The sequence below is a fragment of the Lissotriton vulgaris genome, chromosome 3_1 (assembly GCF_964263255.1).
Source record: "Lissotriton vulgaris chromosome 3_1, aLisVul1.2, whole genome shotgun sequence".
Lineage (NCBI taxonomy): Eukaryota > Metazoa > Chordata > Amphibia > Caudata > Salamandridae > Lissotriton > Lissotriton vulgaris.
Window position 1 is genome coordinate 2,054,961,015 of NC_141689.1, and position 21,031 is coordinate 2,054,982,045.

At 44.1% G+C, this 21,031-nt stretch overlaps 1 protein-coding gene across 5 annotated transcripts in view; it reads left to right on the forward strand.

Annotated features, from left to right (window-relative positions):
* Positions 1–21,031, forward strand: part of MTUS1 (microtubule associated scaffold protein 1) — a 1,045,260-nt gene that overhangs the window by 549,336 nt on the left and 474,893 nt on the right. For 3 of the 5 annotated variants that reach the window (XM_086962577.1, XM_086962576.1, XM_086962580.1), the window contains one exon: positions 15,091–15,228. In XM_086962577.1, coding sequence (XP_086818703.1) covers positions 15,091–15,228 — 138 coding nt within the window. The remainder of the gene's footprint in view (positions 1–15,090; positions 15,229–21,031) is intronic. The other 2 variants (XM_086962579.1, XM_086962578.1) reach the window with 1 other exon arrangement.

Consider the following 21,031-nt stretch of genomic DNA (forward strand, 5'->3'; position numbering starts at 1 on the left):
GCTTCTCTTCGCCTCTAGTGTGATTCTGCACGTCTCTTTGCCTCTAGTGTGATTCTGCACGTCTCTTTGCCTCTAGTGGGATTCTGCGCTTCTCTTTGCCTCTAGTGGGATTCTGCGCTTCTCTTTGCCTCTAGTGTGATTCTGCGCTTCTCTTTGCCTCTAGTGTGATTCTGAGCTTCTCTTCGCCTCTAGTGTGATTCTGCGCTTCTCTTCGCCTCTAGTGTGATTCTGAGCTTCTCTTCGCCTCTAGTGTGATTCTAAGCTTCTCTTCGCCTCTAGTGTGATTCTGCGCTTCTCTTTGCCTCTAGTGTGATTCTGCGCTTCTCTTCGCCTCTAGTGTGATTCTGCACGTCTCTTTGCCTCTAGTGTGATTCTGCGCTTCTCTTTGCCTCTAGTGTGATTCTGCGCTTCGCCTCTAGTGTGATTCTGTGCTTCTCTTCGCCTCTAGTGTGATTCTGAGCTTCTCTTCGCCTCTAGTGTGATTCTGCGCTTCTCTTCGCCTCTAGTGTGATTCTGAGCTTCTCTTCGCCTCTAGTGTGATTCTGAGCTTCTCTTCGCCTCTAGTGTGATTCTAAGCTTCTCTTCGCCTCTAGTGTGATTCTGCGCTTCTCTTCGCCTCTAGTGTGATTCTAAGCTTCTCTTTGCCTCTAGTGTGATTCTAAGCTTCTCTTCGCCTCTAGTGTGATTCTGCGCTTCTCTTTGCCTCTAGTGTGATTCTGCGCTTCTCTTTGCCTCTAGTGTGATTCTGTGCTTTTTTTTTGCCTCTAGTGTGATTATGCGCTTGGACAAAAGTAACGCTGTCTACATACATTTGCATACGACGTCACCACAACCACATTTTAACATGCTTTCTCTCTGCCCACCTCCCCTCCCACTGTCCAGACAGTCTCTCTATTTGTGAATCCAAAATATTTTTTTAGAATTTGCTGCCCAATAATGCACCTTCAGTGGGCTTTTCCAAATCGTGTGCCTGAGGGCCCCTACAGTGCTTTGGAGTATGTTGCTCTCAAAGGCAAGTAATCAGTCCAATTTGTTGAATTTAATGTGTTTTTATGCCATCCCAAATTGTTTTCTATATTAGAGAAGTTTATGTTGTGCGACATTGCCTTAACCAGACAAAAGCACCAGGACGGATCGGTTAACGTGTACCCCAGTTCTAGATTTTATTTCCCCCAGGCCTTCACATGCTACTTGGGAGCCACGTGTCCCTGTACACCATATAATGCTGTTTATCTTCCCTTTAACCTCTGCAACATTCATCCAAGTACCAGATTTTCAGGGGCTCTTGGGATACACTCCTCACGTGTATTTTGTATTTTAGTTGAAATTATATAGCGCTTCATAAACCTGCCGAGGCACTGAAGCACGTTTTGAATTGTAGCATGCTACTCAGTGGGAGTGCAGTGGATGGCATGAATTTGAAACAGGAGTGGGAGACAGGATGCTAAGCATTAGATCGTGTATAGATGGATATAATGTGTGTGCAATGTGGCCTAGGTGGGGAGTGTTTCAGTTTGCATTCATATGACCGAGACTGCTCACGCCGCAGCACGTGCGTCACTTTGCCTGCATGTGGCTAGTAAGGGGAGCGTGACAAAAAACGATGCAGTTCATGCTGAGATTGCTATCAGTTTCTGATTGGTCTCTATCAGTTTACCTACAATGAATACTGGCATAGGAGAGGTGCCCAGGGGTGAGAGAAGCAACCCCCGGGGAGTGCAGTCTTGCATTAGCTATAGTATCTGATTTCAGGTTGTGGGAGCAGCACCAGACCTCCCAAGTGCATTCTGGTATGTACAATTCATTGTAGTATTAGCACTTAAAGTTGTAAGTTTTGTCATTCACTTTAGGTGCAGCCAGTGCTGGACAACTCTAGACACATGTTTCAAGCCATTTGAGTTTTATCAGTGTGATGAAAGTGGTTTATTATGTGGTGTGGTTGTGCGACTCCACTGTGTTATACAGGCCCAATTCTGTATTGGGTCCAGTCAGGTTTGTTTACAAAACCTTAGTTCCGCCATGGGTAGCTGTAGCCGATAGCAGTCAGGCTTTACACTTGATCAGAGGACAAAGTGTAAAGCATTAAGAAGTACCAAAATAGTTGAATAAGAAAACTCAACCCAATAAAAATGACACCAATTTATTAAAATGAGGTTGTAGAAAGAGATTGTATTTTCAAATAGAGACCTCAGTGACCAAAATCCAAAGGAGGGTTCCGAAGATAATGAGTTTTTAAAGGAACAATATATCAGAGATATTCACATAGTGCAATAAATCATTGTACTCTACTGTGGTTCACAGTTGAGGGTTAGCCACATGAGAGAACTTTGAAAATGGCTGAGTGCACTTTTGTAGCGACCAAATCGGCAAGGAGACAGCCACAGGTCTCCGGTTACAGCGAAACCAGCGGTTTACTTTGTCTGGCAGTAAGTTCCTTGCTGGGCTACCAAACTGCACTACGATGACTCTTCTGGGTCCAGCAGACTCAGGCGCCACTTTTGAGGCACGAGACTCGGTTCCAAGGCTGCACTTTGGCAGTCAGTAACAATCATGCTTTCTTGGATACCAGTTTGCCAAGGCAGGCTTCTCCAACGTTTATGGCCCTGTGCTGGGCCAGCTATAGCAATCATTGTTTCTGGTCCGACAATGTTTTTTGGGACTCCCCAATGACCTCTTTCTCCATGTATTACCTCACTAACTCCCTCCAACAGTGCCCCTCAAAAGTCCATAACCTCTCTCACATTTGTTTTATAGAACTGCTCATACCAGTGCAGGGTGTCGGAGCCCTTTACTTCACACACAGATTATTCATAGACTATTAATCATTTGTTTGTTCATCAGTGTATACAGAATGTTGCATAAGACAAGGAGGACTGCAAGGTATAGGCGTTGTATGCCATCCATACTGGTAGACAGTATAGTTTGAGTGCTTTCTCTTGAGGAGCACGTACTCAGACTTTAAAATGTAGCACATTGGTTGGGGTTGTTGACTTTCTTAATAGATAATGAAAAATGAACCCTTTATGGCAACATTAGAAAGCGTGGGGGAAAAAATCATAATGCTCTAACCTATACCTTGCAGTTTACATTCAGTTCTTTGACAGTTAATAGTTCACTGTGCTAAATTAGAATCCTAACTTATCAAATGGGGCTCCCGGTTTTATGGTATTTATTTTAACATTTCCGTCTTTATTTATCCATATTTATTTTTTGGCCATCTTATAGATATTTATCCATATTTATTTTGTGTTTTGAGAATAAATGGACTGGTAAAATGTTATATTTCCACATTTATTTAAGTGATAAACATGCAGTCATACTTTGCTATCTGTTGCATTTTAGCAAATAAAGCTTCAATCAAATGTAGTGAAACATTACACCCACAGGTAAATATCAGCATTATAATACACATATATGTAAACATATGCCTGTATATAGGGAAATATGAACCTGTATTTTAACTTCCCAAGCTGTCTATCTGCTCAGCTGTTGTCATGAAAAGCGCGAAAGACAGCATGGAGTGTCACCCACAAGAAGCATAATTTACCTAATTTTTTTCGTTTTTAAAAATAAATAGACAGAAAACACATTGTTTTCTGTCTGTATTTATCTGTAAAAATCAATAAAAACGGAAAACTGGGAGCCTTACTTATAAACTTCAAGTAACAAAAGGATCTCTGAGAAAAGCTGTAACTCAATGACTATCTACATTCTATGCCCTTATGTGATCTGCATGATAGACCTGCTTTGCAGCAGGCATGTTACTTTGAGAAGTCAAAACTTCTAGACAAAACTCCAGTCTCTCTCCACCAGGTCCATTAATTACCAGAGTTGTCTTGAAATTTTTGTTTGCTGAAGATTGATGAAGGTAAGGAATTCTATAGCAGATACTTTTAAATCCATAATATAGTTGGAAACTCAGCGCTGATGCAGATGGTGAGGAGATGCCCTTTTTGCAAGCTTTCCCCTCCGCTTTTTTTGCTCTTCTGTTGCTGGATTTTGTGCTGGTGTGATGCACTGGGCCCTGCTGACCATGCCTTAGTGCATGTGCTCAAACCCATAAAATATGTATGTTTACTTGGCTTAGCCCCAATTGGCATAAGTTAATTTACTTAAACGTCCATAGTATACAGTAACTGGGGCACCCAGGGGCCTGTAAATTAAGTGTCCCCAGTGGACGGCAGCACTAGTTGCGTCACCACACGTGTGACAAGGTAAAACATGACATCCAGACTGCATTTGCATGCTGGTAGAGCAGTTCTACACGCCGCATTCACACCCTCACACCCTCACACACCACCACAACCTCACTAGAATTTAGTGCACTCGTTCTCAGACCAGGCCGCCAGTATGGGTATGAAGACACTTCTGATCAGCCCCTAAGGGCAAGAAAAGTGTTGCTCCCCTGCTATGACCATAACTACAACCCTGTGGACTATCATGAAAACCAGCGAAGCCATCCCCACCTGATGCCATCGCATATCATGCAGTGATTCAGAGGGCAGCTGCCCCCTACCACCTGGGTATGCATGTCCTGCAAGAGGAAGAGGACTTCCAAGGAGAGAACCTCTGCAAACCAGAGTGCACAGTCCAGTTCCCCCTATACTTAAGGGCATGTTACAATCAGCCCAGATAACTATAAAGAGCCCATCAAGGGAGTGGTTGTCACACTGCAGGTCGACAAGATGTGAAAAGCTTCTCCACATGGCCTACTCTACATCTGTTACCAGCCCCAGATCCCTTCGCAGTGCAAATAGCACAGAAGTGTGCCCCTGCCCAAGTCAAACAGGCGATGCTCCCCCCTCCAGACAAGTGGAGCAATCCTCTTGATGCTGCTGACAAGTGCGCTGCCTGCCTGGACGATGCTGTGTTAAATGCTCGCCAGGGGGTGATTTCTATTGCTGCTAATGTGTTCTTGTGACAAGCTTTACTTTGAAAACGTTCTTTTACTGCTCATTACGGTACTCTTTTAAACTTTTAATAGCTTTTATTGTGGAGTTTTTACTCTCGCTGCTAATTTGACTTTACTGCACTCGGAGGAGGGAGGTAGGCGGAAGTGAGTGAGGGGCTGCCATCGGCCCGGTTAATGGTCTATTGGTCAGACGCCTGCCTACTTAAGAGGCATGCTGACACTGACGCGCAGTGGGCGTGCCGAAGGCAAACCCGTCTGTACCTGTTCGCGCTTGAGCCGGGCTCAGGGCCAATCCCCATGGCCGGTCGACCCTAGAAACTACAACGTATACTAGAGCAGATCTTTGGATGCTGAACCCATGTATGGGAACACTTAGATGCCCTCTAATGCCCATGAACAATATCTCTGTATTTACCTGCCCCAACTGCCGGCTACCCCTCCCCCACATGTCAGGCTCTCCAGTCACGGGCCCGTATGTTAGACCAGATAGGAGGTTAAAAGAAGTCTAGGCAGGCCCACTAAAATGTGTGCTAGTAAATGCAAGTTCACTGATCAAACATAGTACTAAATGTGCACTTTTGTTGGAGGAACGCAAGATAACATTGGCCTTCATTACAGAGCCCTGGGCAGATAACGCTTCGGGACCAGACCTAGTGACAGCGACCCCTCCAGGTTTCCAATTCTACACATTGGATAGACCACATAAAAGGGGATGGTGTTGGCTGTTCAATATCACGCATCTCTAGAGCCTACCTTCCACATTGCCTCTAATACTTTCTGTGAGGCCCTATCATTTAGTTTCCGCACAGCATAACACCTTTAAGTGGCTACTGCTGTACTGCCCGCCAGGCCCCAGAAGCGGTTTTCTGGAGCTGCTAGGCACGCTGCTCGAGGAAGGGCTGTGCCTAGAATTCTTCATGGTGATGAGGGATTTAAACTTTTATCTTGCGGTTCCCTCTGACTCAGATACTTCCTTACTGGAGCAAATCATGGGAGCTGGAGACCTCAAGCAGTTGGTAGTTGCCCCTACACATGATAAAGGGCACACTCTGGATGGGATATAGTCTAATCACCCAGACCGAGCCTGCACTGCAGTTCTCCCTTTACTGTGGTCCGACCACAGTGCTATTCAATTTGAACTGAAGTCCCCCGCGAGCCATCGAGCTATCTTAAAGCCCGCTCAGGAGATTGAATTTAGAGCATGGAAAGATGTGGACAGCACTGAACTAAAAGAATCTTTAACGAGTTCATTGCGTCCCCTCCCTTCTGGAGTGGAAGAGGCTACAGTGGCCTATACACAATGGCTTGACGCAACCTGTAACATACTAGCCCCTGTAAAGAAGTGGACCCCTAAACGGACCCAACCCTCAGCCCCCTGGTATTCGGACATACTAAAAAATGAAAAAATTGGCCTGCAAGCGCCTGGAACGAGCTTGACAGAGAGGCTATAAAAGTGCAGATTAGGAAGGATATAGACATAGCATTGATATCTATAAGGAGCTAGAGTTGAACACCCAAAAAAAGTTTGGGGCGGGACATATTTTAAAAGCTAAATCTAATTTGAAGGCACTTTTTAAAACTATCAAGAAATTGGCTAATCCGAATGTCCCTAAGAGTTCAAGCAGCCCTGAGCTTTGCGATAAACTAGCCGATTTTTTTTAAACAGAAGGTGGAATCCATCTTTTCCTCTTTTACCTTAGCTTACAAAAAGGAAGAAGAGCAGCCGCTTCCAGGAAAACCAGATAGCGCCAGCCTTATACCGCTCTTAAACCAATTTTGTCCTCTTAAGATACAAGATACTATTAAACTTTTGAGTTTCATTCGTTCTGGGGTTCCCTCTGATCCCTGTCCAGTGTTGGTTTTTTAAACAAATTTCAGAGTTCATTGGGACAGTACTCATACCGTTGTTGAATGCCATATTCAGCTCAGGCCTTTTTCCCAGCATGTGGAAGAAGGCCTCCATACTTCCCCTACTGAAGAAACAGACCCTTGACCCATAAGATCCTAATAACTATAGGCCTATATCGCGGCTTCCGCTTCCCGCTAAGGCCACGGAAAAAGCCAACTCAGTGCATTCCTCCAATCTACCAAAATACTCGATCCATCCCAATATGGGTTTAGAGCAGAGCACAGCACTGAGCTAGCCCTAATTAAATCGACAGAAGAAATCAGGGAGGCCCTGGATAGGGGAGGCAATACTATACTAATTCTGCTAGACTAGTCCGCAGCCTTTGACACGGTCCATCATAAAGTTTTGATGGACCGGCTGTCTGGGCTGGGGTTTAAAGGACTAGCTTGGAAACTACTGCAGTCATTTCTCTCAGACAGAATGCAAAATGTGGACTTTGATAGATGCAGCTCAAAGCCTTTTTCCCTTCCATGTGGGGTGCCACGGGGCTCGTCTCTGTCACCCTTTTTAATGTGTATGTGGCCCCCCTAGCCGTAGTGATAAGATACTTTGGTTTCCTACTTACTTCCTATGCAGACGACTCTCAAATGGTGTTGTCACTAAGAGAAGGGGCTGAAATAGAAACCGGGGCACGCTATCTCGACTGTATGGTGGCCATTTCAGGATGGATGTCCGCTAATTGTTTAAAACTGAACTTGAGCAGAACCGAGGTCATTCAGTTTGGGAACAAGCCACATGTGTGGACACCGGACTGGTGGCCTGAAGGGTTGGGAATCTGCCCTACACCCACTAAGAAAGCAAAGAATTTAGGGGTAATAGTAGACAACGAGCTTGTGCTGGGTCACCAAATAAGTATGGTAATTTCGGCCTGCTACCTGGCACTCAAAATAATTAGGAAAATAACGTTTTTTCTCACTGAAAACTCCACTGGCTCCCCGTGAAACAAAGAGTACGCTTCAAAGCACTATGCACCGTTTTTAACGCGCTCAATGGAATTGGACCCAACTTCCTGAGGCGAAATGGTATGTCCCCAGAAGAACGCTACGCTAAATTGGAGCTAAACAAGTGATAGTACCCTCATTTAAAAAAGTCAACTGGGGAGGCAGGAGCTTTATCACCTGTGCTTCAAAGGCATGGAATGATCTCCCTTTCTATCTGAGGAACTCCACAGACCTCCTTACATTCAGGAAGGGGTTGAAAACATGGCTCTTTAACCAGCGGAATGCTTATTACTCTTTCCAGCAGGCAGTGCTCAGCGCCAGGACACCAGAGGGTAACCGTGTGTTCTAAAAATGCAAATAACAACAGTAGGAGCAGCTGCCCATTGTGATATTGCCTACTCTGTTGGTTTGCTTTTGAAGTATGACTGGTTTCACTGGGAGAAAATGAGCAGCTACTCCCGAAACTATTAGAAGACAAGAGGAGGAGTTTGCAGCGGAGAGGAGGATTATTTCAAACGCAAATATCTGGGACTGTGTTTCGTATTGGCTTTGTTTGCACCCCATTATAGTGAATGCTCTGCCCCCAGGGCAGCCGCAAACTCGCGCTGCCCTGGGGGCAGTACATTCATGTGAAAATAGAGCGGCCGCTCGGTGTTTTCACAGTGCAGGTGGCACCCGCCTGCACTTTCAAAGAGGATTAGAGATCCTCTTGCAGGGGGTGCAGTCAGTGACTTCACCCGCCTTCAAGGGGATGTTTAGGGGTGCATGGGACCCCCTTTAACCCCTGACAGTGCACCACCTTTTAAATGGCGCACTGTCAGTGCGCCTTCTGAGGGCTTCTTTAAAGCTGCGTCTGTAATATGGCGCGGGGGCAGAATCAAAGGAATTCCCTCATTTTCTTAGTGCACACCCCTATGCAGTTGAGGGAACACCCTCTGTTGATAGCGCTGGCGCTTTAAGTGCGCAAGCGATATCGGTATTATAGAAGGGGACGCACAAGAGTCTGCGCCCCCTTCTTTAATACCGAAGTGGCCCGGGAAGGTGCAAAGCGGGGGCAAATGCCCGTTGTGCCCCCGGGCACTTTGTTATAAGGCCCATGTTGTGTACTAGATGACCTCGATACTGCTTTCCTCTGCATTAATAAGGGCATTCTGCTCCGCCAGCATTTATGGCTGAAGATGTCTGGGTTCACACAGAGGTGAAATACCACCTTGACATTCCTTTTGATGGGAAACACCTCGTTGGCCCCCAAGTGGATTAAAAGCTGGAAAGAATTAAGGAGGTCAGAGTGTTTGCAAAGTCCATGTGTTCTCTATTAATTGCCTCTCCAATGGGCAGGTGGGTGCTTTGGCAGACAACCCAAGGGCAGGGCAAAACTACACCTCCCGCGCAGGTACATACCTACCAGTGCCAACAGCAGGACTTTCATGAGCCACTGGCAGACAGAACATATACATGGGTGGTTACAGAGGGAATAATGACAAAGGCAGAGGCACAGGTGGCTCTGGTAAAGGGGCCTCCTGCTCCAGACACTGACATCCCACCCTCTCTCCTGATGACACAACACCCATCAAGGAGAGACTAAAAGATTTTCACCCCTGCAAAGAGGAAATCACCTCAAAGCAATTGATTTTAGCAGTAAGTCAGCAGGGTTATTACCTACATTTCCATGCCAACTTCACACCTAACTTACACCTCTTCCACTTCCTCTGGCAAGACCACCTCGCACACGGCAAATGCTTGTACTTGCTATACTTATCATTCCAAAGAAGGAAGGATCCCTTTGAATTATTTTAGGCATGAGGTCACTAAACCGGTACATCCTGTTGGAGCACTTTCTTATGACAACCCTGCAGGATGTCCTCTTGTTCCTCTTAGAAGACTTTGATGGTGCTAGATCTGAAGGACACCTACCTTCCTATTCCCATCCACCCGGTCAATCACCAGTACTTTCTTATTCAGGTAAGTGAACAACACTATCAATTCAGGGTCCCATCCTTCTTAGTCACCAGGGCTTCCATGGTGTTCACAAAGTGCCTGACAGTGGTGACCATACATCTCCACAGAGGCGTGACATTCATACCTTTCTATTCTTTGATGATTGGCTGATCAAGAGGAGCAGCAGGCAATAATGCCAAAGGCACACTCAGACTGTAGTTGCCCTGCTTCATAACCTATGGTTTAGCATAAACTCAAAGAAAACACACCTTCAACCCCAACAAATTCAGCTCTTCCTGTCCTCAGTGATAAATGTCGGAGGGCACGCCTATCTCAACCAGTAGAGGGTGGTGGCATTTCAGCAGCTGATGCCTCTTTTTCAGTCTGTTCGCCCACTCACTGTGAGGACTATTATTCTTAGGTATAATAGCTTCCTGCATAGCAATTGTACCCCATGCCAGATTACATGTGTGCACTCCAGGAGTCCTTTGCGAGGCATTGGTCACAAGCAGAGGTTCATGGGGAAAATCTTGTGTTAATAAAGGCCAGTAATCACTGCTTACTCAAATGGTGGAATATAAACAACCTGTCACTCAGCAGGCTTTTCTTGCTGTTCTGCAGGTGATCAAAGTATCTGGACTCCTTAGCATCATGGTCAATGCATCAATTACCTAGTTTTTCATTCGCCTAGTCATGACCGCTATTTGTATGCTTGACCAGGGCAAATTCTTTCTCGTAGAGACAGGCTTCTTGTCAACCATGTGCTTCATACAGAAGCAGAAGGGGGGGGGGGTGGTGAAGACTCACTGCTAGCTGTCCGACATAGCACAGGATAAGTGGCACTTGGTAGTGTGCAGCAAGATCCACTTGTGAGTTGAGCAGCTGCTGAATGTGGACAACTTCTTTGCAGGTCTGCTAAACGGGAAACAGCAAGTCCACATGTGGAAATTCCACTCGCAAGCCCTCCTCGGTTACCTCCAGCAATGGGGAACACCAGCCATTAAAATCTTTTGCCACTCCCAGGAAACGCAAAATGGCCAAGCTTCGCCTCCAGGTACACACATCCACAGTCCTTGAGCAAGGCACTATGGAGAACTGGTCAAGAATATTTGCCTATCACTCTCCTGCACTTGAGATAACACTTGGATCGGGTCTTGGAAGGACTGGAAGATAATGAATGGCAGGAAGACTTGGTGTCCTCAAGGGAGGTGGCTATCAAGTGTGGGTTCCGCCTGGTGCAATTGAAACTTCTCCACAGGTCGTACTTAGCATGTACAAACATGGTAAAAATGGTGAGGGCCGCTAATGCGGCTTTCATCGCCAGTGTGGCCAGTGCACAATATTTGGGGTATTCCCATTATACAGCACTACTGGGAAAGAGTGGTTGCGTGCATGAATGATCTGTATGGGGGTAACATGGCTGTTTCCTCAAAATGGTTGCTATTGAATGTCTGGTAAGCAACGGATTTAAATCCTATGCAGCAAACCTGGATGAACCTGGAACCAGCAGTGGCCAAACGCATTGTGACCCGATGGAGGGCAGGTTTGGGGGGTGGCACAAGCACCAAAGTTGAGTGATTGGATGCGAGACATGGACTGGTGCATGGTAGCAGAAAAGGTGATATATGAAAGCTGTGCATGTCCGCGTAAATGGTCGAAAATTTTGATGGAATGGAAGGATTATACAGGGGTTCTTGGCAGTCCCCTGTTTTGAGCCGGTTTTGAGTTGCTTCTTAACGGTTTCACACTCCGAGCGTCAAGTTGGACAGCAAAAGGATGGGCAGATGGTGATGTGCCAACGGTGTAACACTGTATGACTTTCTTTTTGGACCCATGTCAGGATGTATGTGACCCAATGTTTATTTGCATATTGCTTGCTTTGTTTAAAAAAATTATCTGGAATAAAAGAATATTTGTCTATATGCTTCCTCCTCTCCCCACTCCTCCCATACGCCGTGAGAAAGATGAGGCAGGTGTCAATCATCCTCTTCCTCGTGGCCCAGTTTAGGCCTGCCAGCCCTGGTACTGAGAGCTCCTGGAGATGTCCATCATTCCCTCAAGTACCTACTGATCAGACTGAACCATTAGATAGGGCAATACAGCTATATCAGTCACCTAGACCCCAAGCACTCGACCTAGAAACTGGCACCTGAGATCTTAGAGTCTGGGTACCTAAACCTCCCTGATGCCCTCCCTCTTCTCTCTGTGGGCAGTGATTACACTTTCTTACTTTTCTCACACTTTACTTCTTTGACAACATACATGGCGCACAGCACATCACAGAAGTCTTATTCTAATTTCACTCTCTAAGCAGAAAACAATCTAGTATGGAGTCTGTGCCCAGGTGCATTGTGGATTAAGGGAGGAGTCCAAGCAGAACCCTTGTCTGTAAAGGTTTTAGAAGAAAAGCACGTTGCAATGATGGACCCTAACACAAGATGTCTCAATATGAGGAGAGTAACCCTTACACGTCAAGGGAACAGGGTAAGTAAAGCTCAACGAATAAAGGGAGTTCCCTTGAGTTACTGCTTACTTGATACGAATCGGTCAGTCTATTCCTTAATAGGTGACCCACACACATTCAGTCTCTCTGGATTTTCATGGAACCAACAAAAAAAGCACTTACAGTCTAAATAAACTATGTACTACGTAGCCGGTAAGTTTGTATCGTGTATCAAAAAGTGTTTATTTAAAACAAATTATAAAAACGCGTCGACTTGTTTTGTTTAAGTAAAAATTTTAAATATGTTTGTTTGAATATACTGTTTACACTAATTCCTGCCAAAAGACAATGAACTCAAGTGTGGACAGGGTGTTTTAAAATCTACAATATACCTAGTCAAATAACAACTGGCATCAGGAATATATATGTGTATGTTTTTAATGAAATGTTTTTATGCAGTCACTCACAATGTTAGTCAGCGACTGAAAAGAAAAAAAAATAATATATACATTCTCTGGGGGAAAAAACAAAGGTTAGAGGGGCGTTATAGTAAGGCGAAGCTGCCAGTTAAAACATACCACTTTAAACTAATTAAACCGTTGGGATTTACCAGTTATAGTTATCTAAAGTGAATATAACTTGCCCTCACCCATCACTGATAATTACCTTCCATATTACATCACTCTACATGTTCCATGACATCATTGATGACATGACTGCACCATCTGAAATAACATCATGACGAAATTATGCATCGCAGGTATGCACATTATAGTTTTTCCCCATAATTTTAAAACTACCTCAGGGAGGGGCTACCTAGGGCTCATCGAGGCTCGGGGAAGAGGGTCGCATGCCCCCCTCTCCAATAAAGAATACTGACCCACACCAGGGGCAAGGTTTTAAAACAGGCAGGAGCCCTTTTAAAAAAAGATTTATTGGAGCTGTAGATCCTCTGCCGTGCTGTTAGTTTAACCCTTTTATAATGAACTGTGTATATTAAGCCTCTTCTTCCATTGATCTATCTAAAAAAAAACCTCCCTTTTCCACTCCTGTGCAGATGATATCGAGATCTATTTTACAGTGACGTTACGGAATGGCCCATTTCAAGGGATGAAGGACGGGTAGCCTTTCCAAGATCATAAACTGACTAAGACCTGAAACTAAATGCAGAAAAGATTAATTTCATATTTCTAGGCCTGAGGTATATCCACAAGTACTCGTTTCTCTGTCTGCATCCACCCACCCTGCTAGCTCCACCCTGGGCTTCATCTGTGATGCCAACTTGTGTCTTAAACTACACGATGATCCCTGGTGGCTCGAAGTATGGGGTATCAGGGGGATGAGGAGGGATCGTCAAGATGTGCCAGTAAAAATTGCACAAACTTTGCTGAGTGTTGTGCTAGCTGCCCAAGGACTTTAGAAATCCCTGTTGGCCTACCAGATGTCCAGGTTACGTGAATGCTAGGACTACATACTGCAGCAGTTCATATGGTCTTTTTCCTCTGTGAGACCAAACCTCTCATTTAAGAAAGACTCCATTGTTTGCCAATGAAGGCCAGAGTCAACTTTTGAATTCATACTGTGGTGTACAATTGGCTTCATGGCATTTTGCCAAGGTATCTTCTTAAGAGGACTGTGCAGGTTCATCCAAGTAATTCCTTGTATTCTGGTGACTATTACTTTTGTGTGACCCTTGTGCTCTGTACAAGTCACGTGGTGACACAAGGTTTTGGGCCCTTAACTGGGCATCAGCCTTGCTTTACACTGCACTGTACTATAGATGGATTTATTTTTATTTGTAAAAAAAATTAAATTGTTTTATTTGCATTTTGTCAAACAGGTTGCAATTAAAGAAATATATGAGGGAAGGGAGGAAAGCCGACAGAGAGGTGAGGTAGGAAGGGGAAAGAGGTTGGGTGAGATAGGGAACAGCTATTCAGTACCAATGCAATAAAGGGCTCGACAGGTGCTGTCGGAGTAGTTACAAACTGCGATAAAAATGAAATCTATTCAACAGGTGGCTGATCACAAATTGCATCTGTGTCATCTTATATCTGTATCAATTATCAGAAGACCTGCCCTTTAATATCCAAACGGAAATGAGAAGAATAGTCATCCGTTCACAGCTGCATAAATCAATGACTGTACCTGGTTATCCCGATCTACGTCAAATTAAGGCAAAATCAGATAAGAGTTATAATTTTACAATCAACCATAAAAACAAACAAAGAAACTATCATCATACCGTCAATCAACTATACATGGATTTATATAGCACTTATTATCCCTGGTGGGGCATTGAAGCGCTTTACTGCAAGTGGCACCAAATCCAGAACCCAGTGGTAGTGGTTAATTAAATGGGTTTTGAGTATTGGTGGTTATGGGGATTAGTCTTGGACTCTTAGGAGTGAGTCTTTCTTTGTATTCGCTGCAGTTTTTTGTGGTAGGTTAGATTAGTAGAGTTTGGTGTGATTTGACTGCTCTGCTAATCAAATAGATTGAATGCCTCCCACGAGGTTAGGCCCCGGGTGTGCGCATTGTCAATTTTAATTCAATCGGCCAAGGATGATGTTTTTTGACCCGACTGCCAGTGAGGTTTTTCAGCACCAAGATGGTCAATAAACGGTAGTCATCGAGTGGACATTACGGCTATTGCTGCATTATCATTAATTCCACCCCCTTCATGTAGTATTAATAGTTGATCTAGCAGATTGTTGACTTTGTAAACTCTGCACGCTTCTAACTCTGTGGAGCGTTCTAGATTCACCCTGTTAAAATTTAAATGTGTACCTTGTGTTGTGGAGTAGATGGAACATGTGTGCCCCCTACAAAACTGATAGCATGCCTTCAGCATTTAAACTGTGTGTGTTCAATTAATGTGTTTATCGTTGTTGACTAGCTTTGCATTTCCTTATGTAATGCAGTGTTTTTTCCCTTTCTTTTTTAGCAGCAGCTGGAACAAGCGGTTCTAAAAATGATGATGCGTCCCGGACGATTATTCGTTCCAAAAGTGTTTCTACACCCCCGGCTTCAAAAGCTTTGGTATCGAAAAGTAAATTGCAACCTCTGAAAATCATCCAGACAGGTACTGTATGTGACCAGGGTTGCTGCAATCTAATTAGAGTTTAGCGTTATTCCAGGACAGCTATGGTGGTTTTAAAGTCTGTAGTAGTAACATGGGTCTGCTCTTGGGACTGACTCCAGGTTGGCCACTATCTCCTGTGCACTGCCTAATTCATCATTATAAATCATTATAAATAGTCTCAAGAGTTCTAAAGAAATTTTTTGGGGAGAAAGTGCTGAGTACTAATTTTTTAAAATGTTGTATCGGAAAGATTAGAACAAGCAGTAAGGAAGCTGATAATAGTGATGAGAAACTAAATTACAGCACATTAAAAGTTGGGAAGTATGGGTAACTAGCATTGCCAGAGCCAATAGATCTTACCTGTGAGAGCTGTTGGCTTTGGCAATGTTCAGTAGCCATGCTGTAGAGTAGTGCAAATGCTAAGGAATGCGGCTAAAATAAATATTTTTAAAAGCACGGCAATGTAGCGAGGGGTAATGTTTTTTTCTTTAATTTTTGAGAGTGCACTAACGTTTGATGCATCATGGTCCTCCTTTTAATTGTTTTTAGCATTGCTGCATAGCAGCCACACTGCTATACAGGATGGCTACCAATCATTGCCAAAGTCGGCAATTCCCATGCTGTACAGCATGTTCAAAAGGCCATGGCAGAGCTAATATTCTCAAAGGTAAGGTCTATTGGCTTTGCCAATCAGTGCTGGTTAGGTCTCGGCACAGCACCCCTGTGATTCTGAGCAAATCGGTGAATCTCTGTGGAAAAGAAAGATGACATTTGTGTGATGGCAAAAAAATGCCAACACATAAAGCAATTGTGCCCATGTCTTAATGTAAATATATTTGGAAGCAGATAATATGTTGTTACAATAAAATCAGATAACATCTATTGTCACAATGAACGTCCTTTTCAGAGGAGAAAATGACTTTTGTAAAGTGTGTGTGGGATAGTGAAGTAAAACATAGCTACGACTAACAAGAGTCTCAACAAGGCCGACAGGGAAGAAGGAAAAATAGAAGTAGTGCCTCAATCACAGAGTGATCAGCAGAAGGACAGCAATTAGTACTTGGGCCCTGCTCCTGCCGAAAAAAGTGGAAGTGAAGCCAGCCCACAGTGGCCAATCACAATTAGAAGGAAACAAATAAGAGTGTCAAAGCCAATAAATGTTAGAGAATTGGCCGATGGCAAGCTTCTTGTTGTATAAAATATCTCTTGTAAGTGAGAGCAGAGGCAGTTATGCTGTGTAGCAGGCGAGACCTAAAAATGGGATCATATATAGTCTGTATTTTCAAGTACGTCATTTACAAGAGGCTCTGTTTTGCGAGTGAGAAGGGGCCCAAAAGGAACGAAGCATGTACTGAAAATAAACTCATCATTTTCTAGCTTAAGTAATTAACTTTTATGCCTGGGAATGCAGTGACTGGCCAAAGTCATACTCAAAGCTTGTGGTTTCTTTTGTATTTAAGACTGTACAAACAGCAGTGAGGGCAGATCGTTTAGCCTTGATGCAAACCACATTAGAAACATGGCTCATTTCTATCTTGTCACGCATAATTTGCATGGTCATTCCTATGACTATATCACGCAATACCGACCACCCATAAAAAATGGGTAGTGGGACTCTGGGAGCGCGGTAGGGGGTGGAGCCCGGATGGGCAATTCGACTTTCAACACCTATGCAGATCCAGTCGGGGTGGATGGGTAGTGCACTGTGGGGGAGGATGGGCGGCGTTAGTTTTATGTTGTATTTAGTTTAAGGTCTTATGTACAGTTGCAGAAAAATATGTAAGTCAATTCTTTGTTATAATTGTGCAGGAGTCGCTGGGTTACAGGGCTCTGCTTTACATGTGCCGCTTGAACAATAAAATGTGTTTAAAAAATGGGTAGTGATCGATCCACAGAATCCGCAGAATAGCATGGTCCTGCATCTTCTATTTCTCTACTGTGAAACCCCCTACCTGTCACTTGGCCTGTGTTGATCACCTCCTATGTTATCTACACAACACCACATTCCAGCAAATCCTTCATCTGTGCCTTTAAGCGTTATCCGAAACACCTCTCCCAAAGAAGGAACAGACATCTACATCTGTGACTTCTTCTCCAAGGCATCCATGAGGTTAATTTCCTCATTCAAATCAAAGGCAGCTTTCTGGATGCAGTCAGCTCTGCACTCCCCTAACCTGAACCCTCGCACACCTATACTTCTGGTGTGGAGAGACCATATAAATATCACAAACCATCTTTGACTTTTTAACACTCTATCTTCACTAGCCAAACAAAACTGATCATATAGTGGAGGCAAGACAGCCAATTAATGTACAAGTCAACTTACAGGTCCGCTACCTCCCACACTCCACTACTTGCAGCAACTCTTACTCCAGATAAACTGCAAACTACAGTTCCACAACAAAGACAGCGCAGCACCATGTCCCACCTAGTGTCTGCATAGCTAACAAAAGTAAGAGCTTCAAGCCATTCGCCCTAGTGAATTTGACTTTCATTGTAAAATCATTAACAAAAAGTCTTCAATCACGCCATTCTCGCTGCCTCCATCTTTAAACCGTTCCAATGAGATGCACGCTCATCCGTCATTAACATTAGGATAAAAAAATAAAAAAAACATCTTGCTCAATCAGGAAAAAAGTTATCCATTTTTTATACCTTCTGAACTTACAGGGGCTAGTGTTTCCAAATGACACTCTGATCTGAGTATCTGTCAGTGACTGGGAGAACTGAAAGCATTAATACTCTAAACACGGACTTTAATTCTGTACATGGAATCCCTGGGAATTCTCATGGCCCATCACTCAACGACAACAATCATTGACGGGCAACTCCTCAAATTATATCGTTCTTCTGAAACTAGATGTTCAGTGGTCGTGTCAAGCCATTTTGAGCCAAAACTTTGTTCTAGACTCAAACAACATTAACCTGTTGCCCATGCAGTCATGGTTCTAGGACATTACCCAGGAGTATCTATGTTCCTGCTCACAACCAGTGCCAAATTGCTACCTTTATCCCCCTGCATGTAGGCTGCATGTGGCATGACCAGCGTTGCCATACATACAACAATATGCATCTGTGCTCTGAGTGCAGTGCAGACAAGCGTAGCTGCAGGTCAGGTCACGTATGCCCATGTATCGAGAAAGCACAGGGTATTATGACAGGCATGGGGTAGGTCCATATCTGGCTCACTTAAATGGTCACTGGCCATTTCATGTGGTTTCCTAGCACTGCTTGATGAGATGTTGGTGTTATTGTTGATTTCACGAGATGCTATTTCTGTCATTTGTGACATGTTATATATCTTTGGGTTACAGGCAGTGCATTTGAAGGGGTTAATGGTTACATTCCTGCGTTTCATGTTTTAGATTCCAACCATAGCTTGACTTAAATTACTTTTTTCAGGGTACCTGTAAGCTTTGTATTTATATCAACATAGTTTAGTGTGTGATCTTAAAAGAGGCTCATAACTTCCTAAAGTATCTTCAGAGAATTTTATGGTCTGCTTGGACCACTGTCCTCATTAGCCGCATCTCATTGGCTCAGCATGCACTGTATTCATTACCTGTGCACGCGGAATCGTACCCGCAGTCCTCCGAGGATAGTCTGCAGATATTATCTGTGTACAGTACTCCTGACAGCAGAATGCAGTGTAGCCTGTGGTGATGACCGCACCGTTGCATGCAGGCTCAAGGCAAGGCAAAATACCATGCCATGAAAATGTTCTGAGAGCTTGTAGTCTTTTTATTTCGTTTTATTTTAGAACTCTTAGTCTAATTGGTCCAGTGACTCCTGGAAACAAAGTTAATGAAACAAGATGACTTACACTTTTTATTCCTGTTACCACACTCCCATAAAGTCTGTAGTCCATGTCTTGGTTCATGGAGCTCACAACTCCAATTTCAGCTGTTTTCCTTGGGAGAGTGTGGGTTGTGCCCACCCTATCTGCAACACTTTTTTTGTTTTGTTTAGAATTGTGACTGCAGACTCCTAATGGCTGCCAGAGCAAGAATCTGCTCCTTCCTTCCCCAACAAATCTGCATTACATTTAGGTTGAGAAGTTTCTGGGAACGTTTCCATAGACTACAATATTGAGCAACAACTATTGAAGCATTGTTGCCTACTTAAATGTACATACTTTTAATTTATTTATTTGTATTTAGCAACCCACAAAAACAAGTCTGATCAGACAACCTGGCAAAATCGAGGCTGCCTAAAAAACAAATTTGGATTTAAGATATATTTTTAACTGAGATGTTAGACCTGGTATCCTTGGCATGGTTTCCCTCTAAGGTTTTGTCTTCCGACCTCCTGTTTTTGCTGACTTTGGTTTTGCTGGCCTTAGGACTTTGCACACTTTACCAATGCTAACCAGTTCTAAAGTGGTTGTGCTCAGTCATTAAAAAAATGGTAGAATTGGCTTAAACCTAATTGGCCAGTTTAACTTAGTTGTAAGCCTCCAGCAAAGTGTCACTTCGTGCGCTTAGGGCCTGTAAATTAAATGCTACTGGTGGGCCTGCTGCAGTGATTTTGCCACCTACTTAAGTAGCATTTTAAACATGTCTCGGGCCTGCTATTGCTGCTTGTGTTTGGGTGCAATTTTAAACTGCCATTTTCGATCTGGCAGAGTAAACCTTTTTCCAGGCCCAGGTTTTTCTTTTGTAATGCATATGTCCCCTCTAGGGTAGGTCCAGGATAGCACAGAATGGATGGCGCTGTGCATTTAAAAAGTAGGACATTTACTTTTAAGTTTTACATGTCCAGATGTTCAAAATCCTTAAATTTATTTTTCACTACTGCACAGACAACCTCTACCATATGTTAACATTTGAGTTACCTTATTACATTTAATAGCCTGTAACTACCAAATGGGAATAGGTAAGCAGTTCATGTTTGGTGTTTCTGGAATTGTTATGAAAAATCCTAACTTATGGTGGTCAGATTTTAAATAAAAAGTTTGAAAATGACACTTTTAGAAAGTTGGCATTTTCCCACCTCAGCCATTTGGTTTCTGCAGCCTGTCTCTGGGTTACATGACTGTGTAGTTGATGGTTGCGCTTTGTATATTCCTCCTAGAAAGCTACACACAATGGGGAGCTATGATGTGACTTGATGGGCTACTGGCAGGATAGGAGGGAGAAGCTGGCCCCAGCCCCACTTATACTTGACTAGGTTGTGTCCTGCCTCCACACAAAAGGGCTGCGTACCCCCTGTAGTTAATCTGGAGCCAGGGCCTAGATGGCAGGTTACCTGTACACTTCGAAGGTATTCCTCTAGTAGCTTCTCCCTACTTCAAAGACTCAACTGGGTATGAATATTGGTCCTCGGACACCATCTCTTCAGTACACTTATGCTAGCGAGAAGGACTGCTGTGCTGCTAAAAGGGCTGCAACTCTGCTGGACTGCTGCTCTGAAGGACTGTAGACCTGCTGCCCTCTTGTCTGGGAGAGAAGGACTGGACCTGCATCTCTTGAACCCAGACCAAGAATGACCCCTCCCTCCCCCACCCCCCCAGGGCAAGTTTAATGGCTTCCTGATCTGAAGCCTCAGGGACACAACCGGATTCCAGTAACCTTACACCTTCACCTGGAACTGTCCTCTGCCAGTCTAACCTGCTAAGCGGCGCCCTTCCAGTCCTGGGTCCTTGGAAGTGGGCTTAAGGTGTTCTGCCAGCCTCAGTGGATCCAGTGGAACCTATGCTCCTCCTCTGCTGCGTAGCGCAAATCCTAGCACAACAGACTTATCACCACTGCTGTGACCTGCATCGCCTTCACAGCCCCATCAGAAACGTCGGTCCCGATGCATC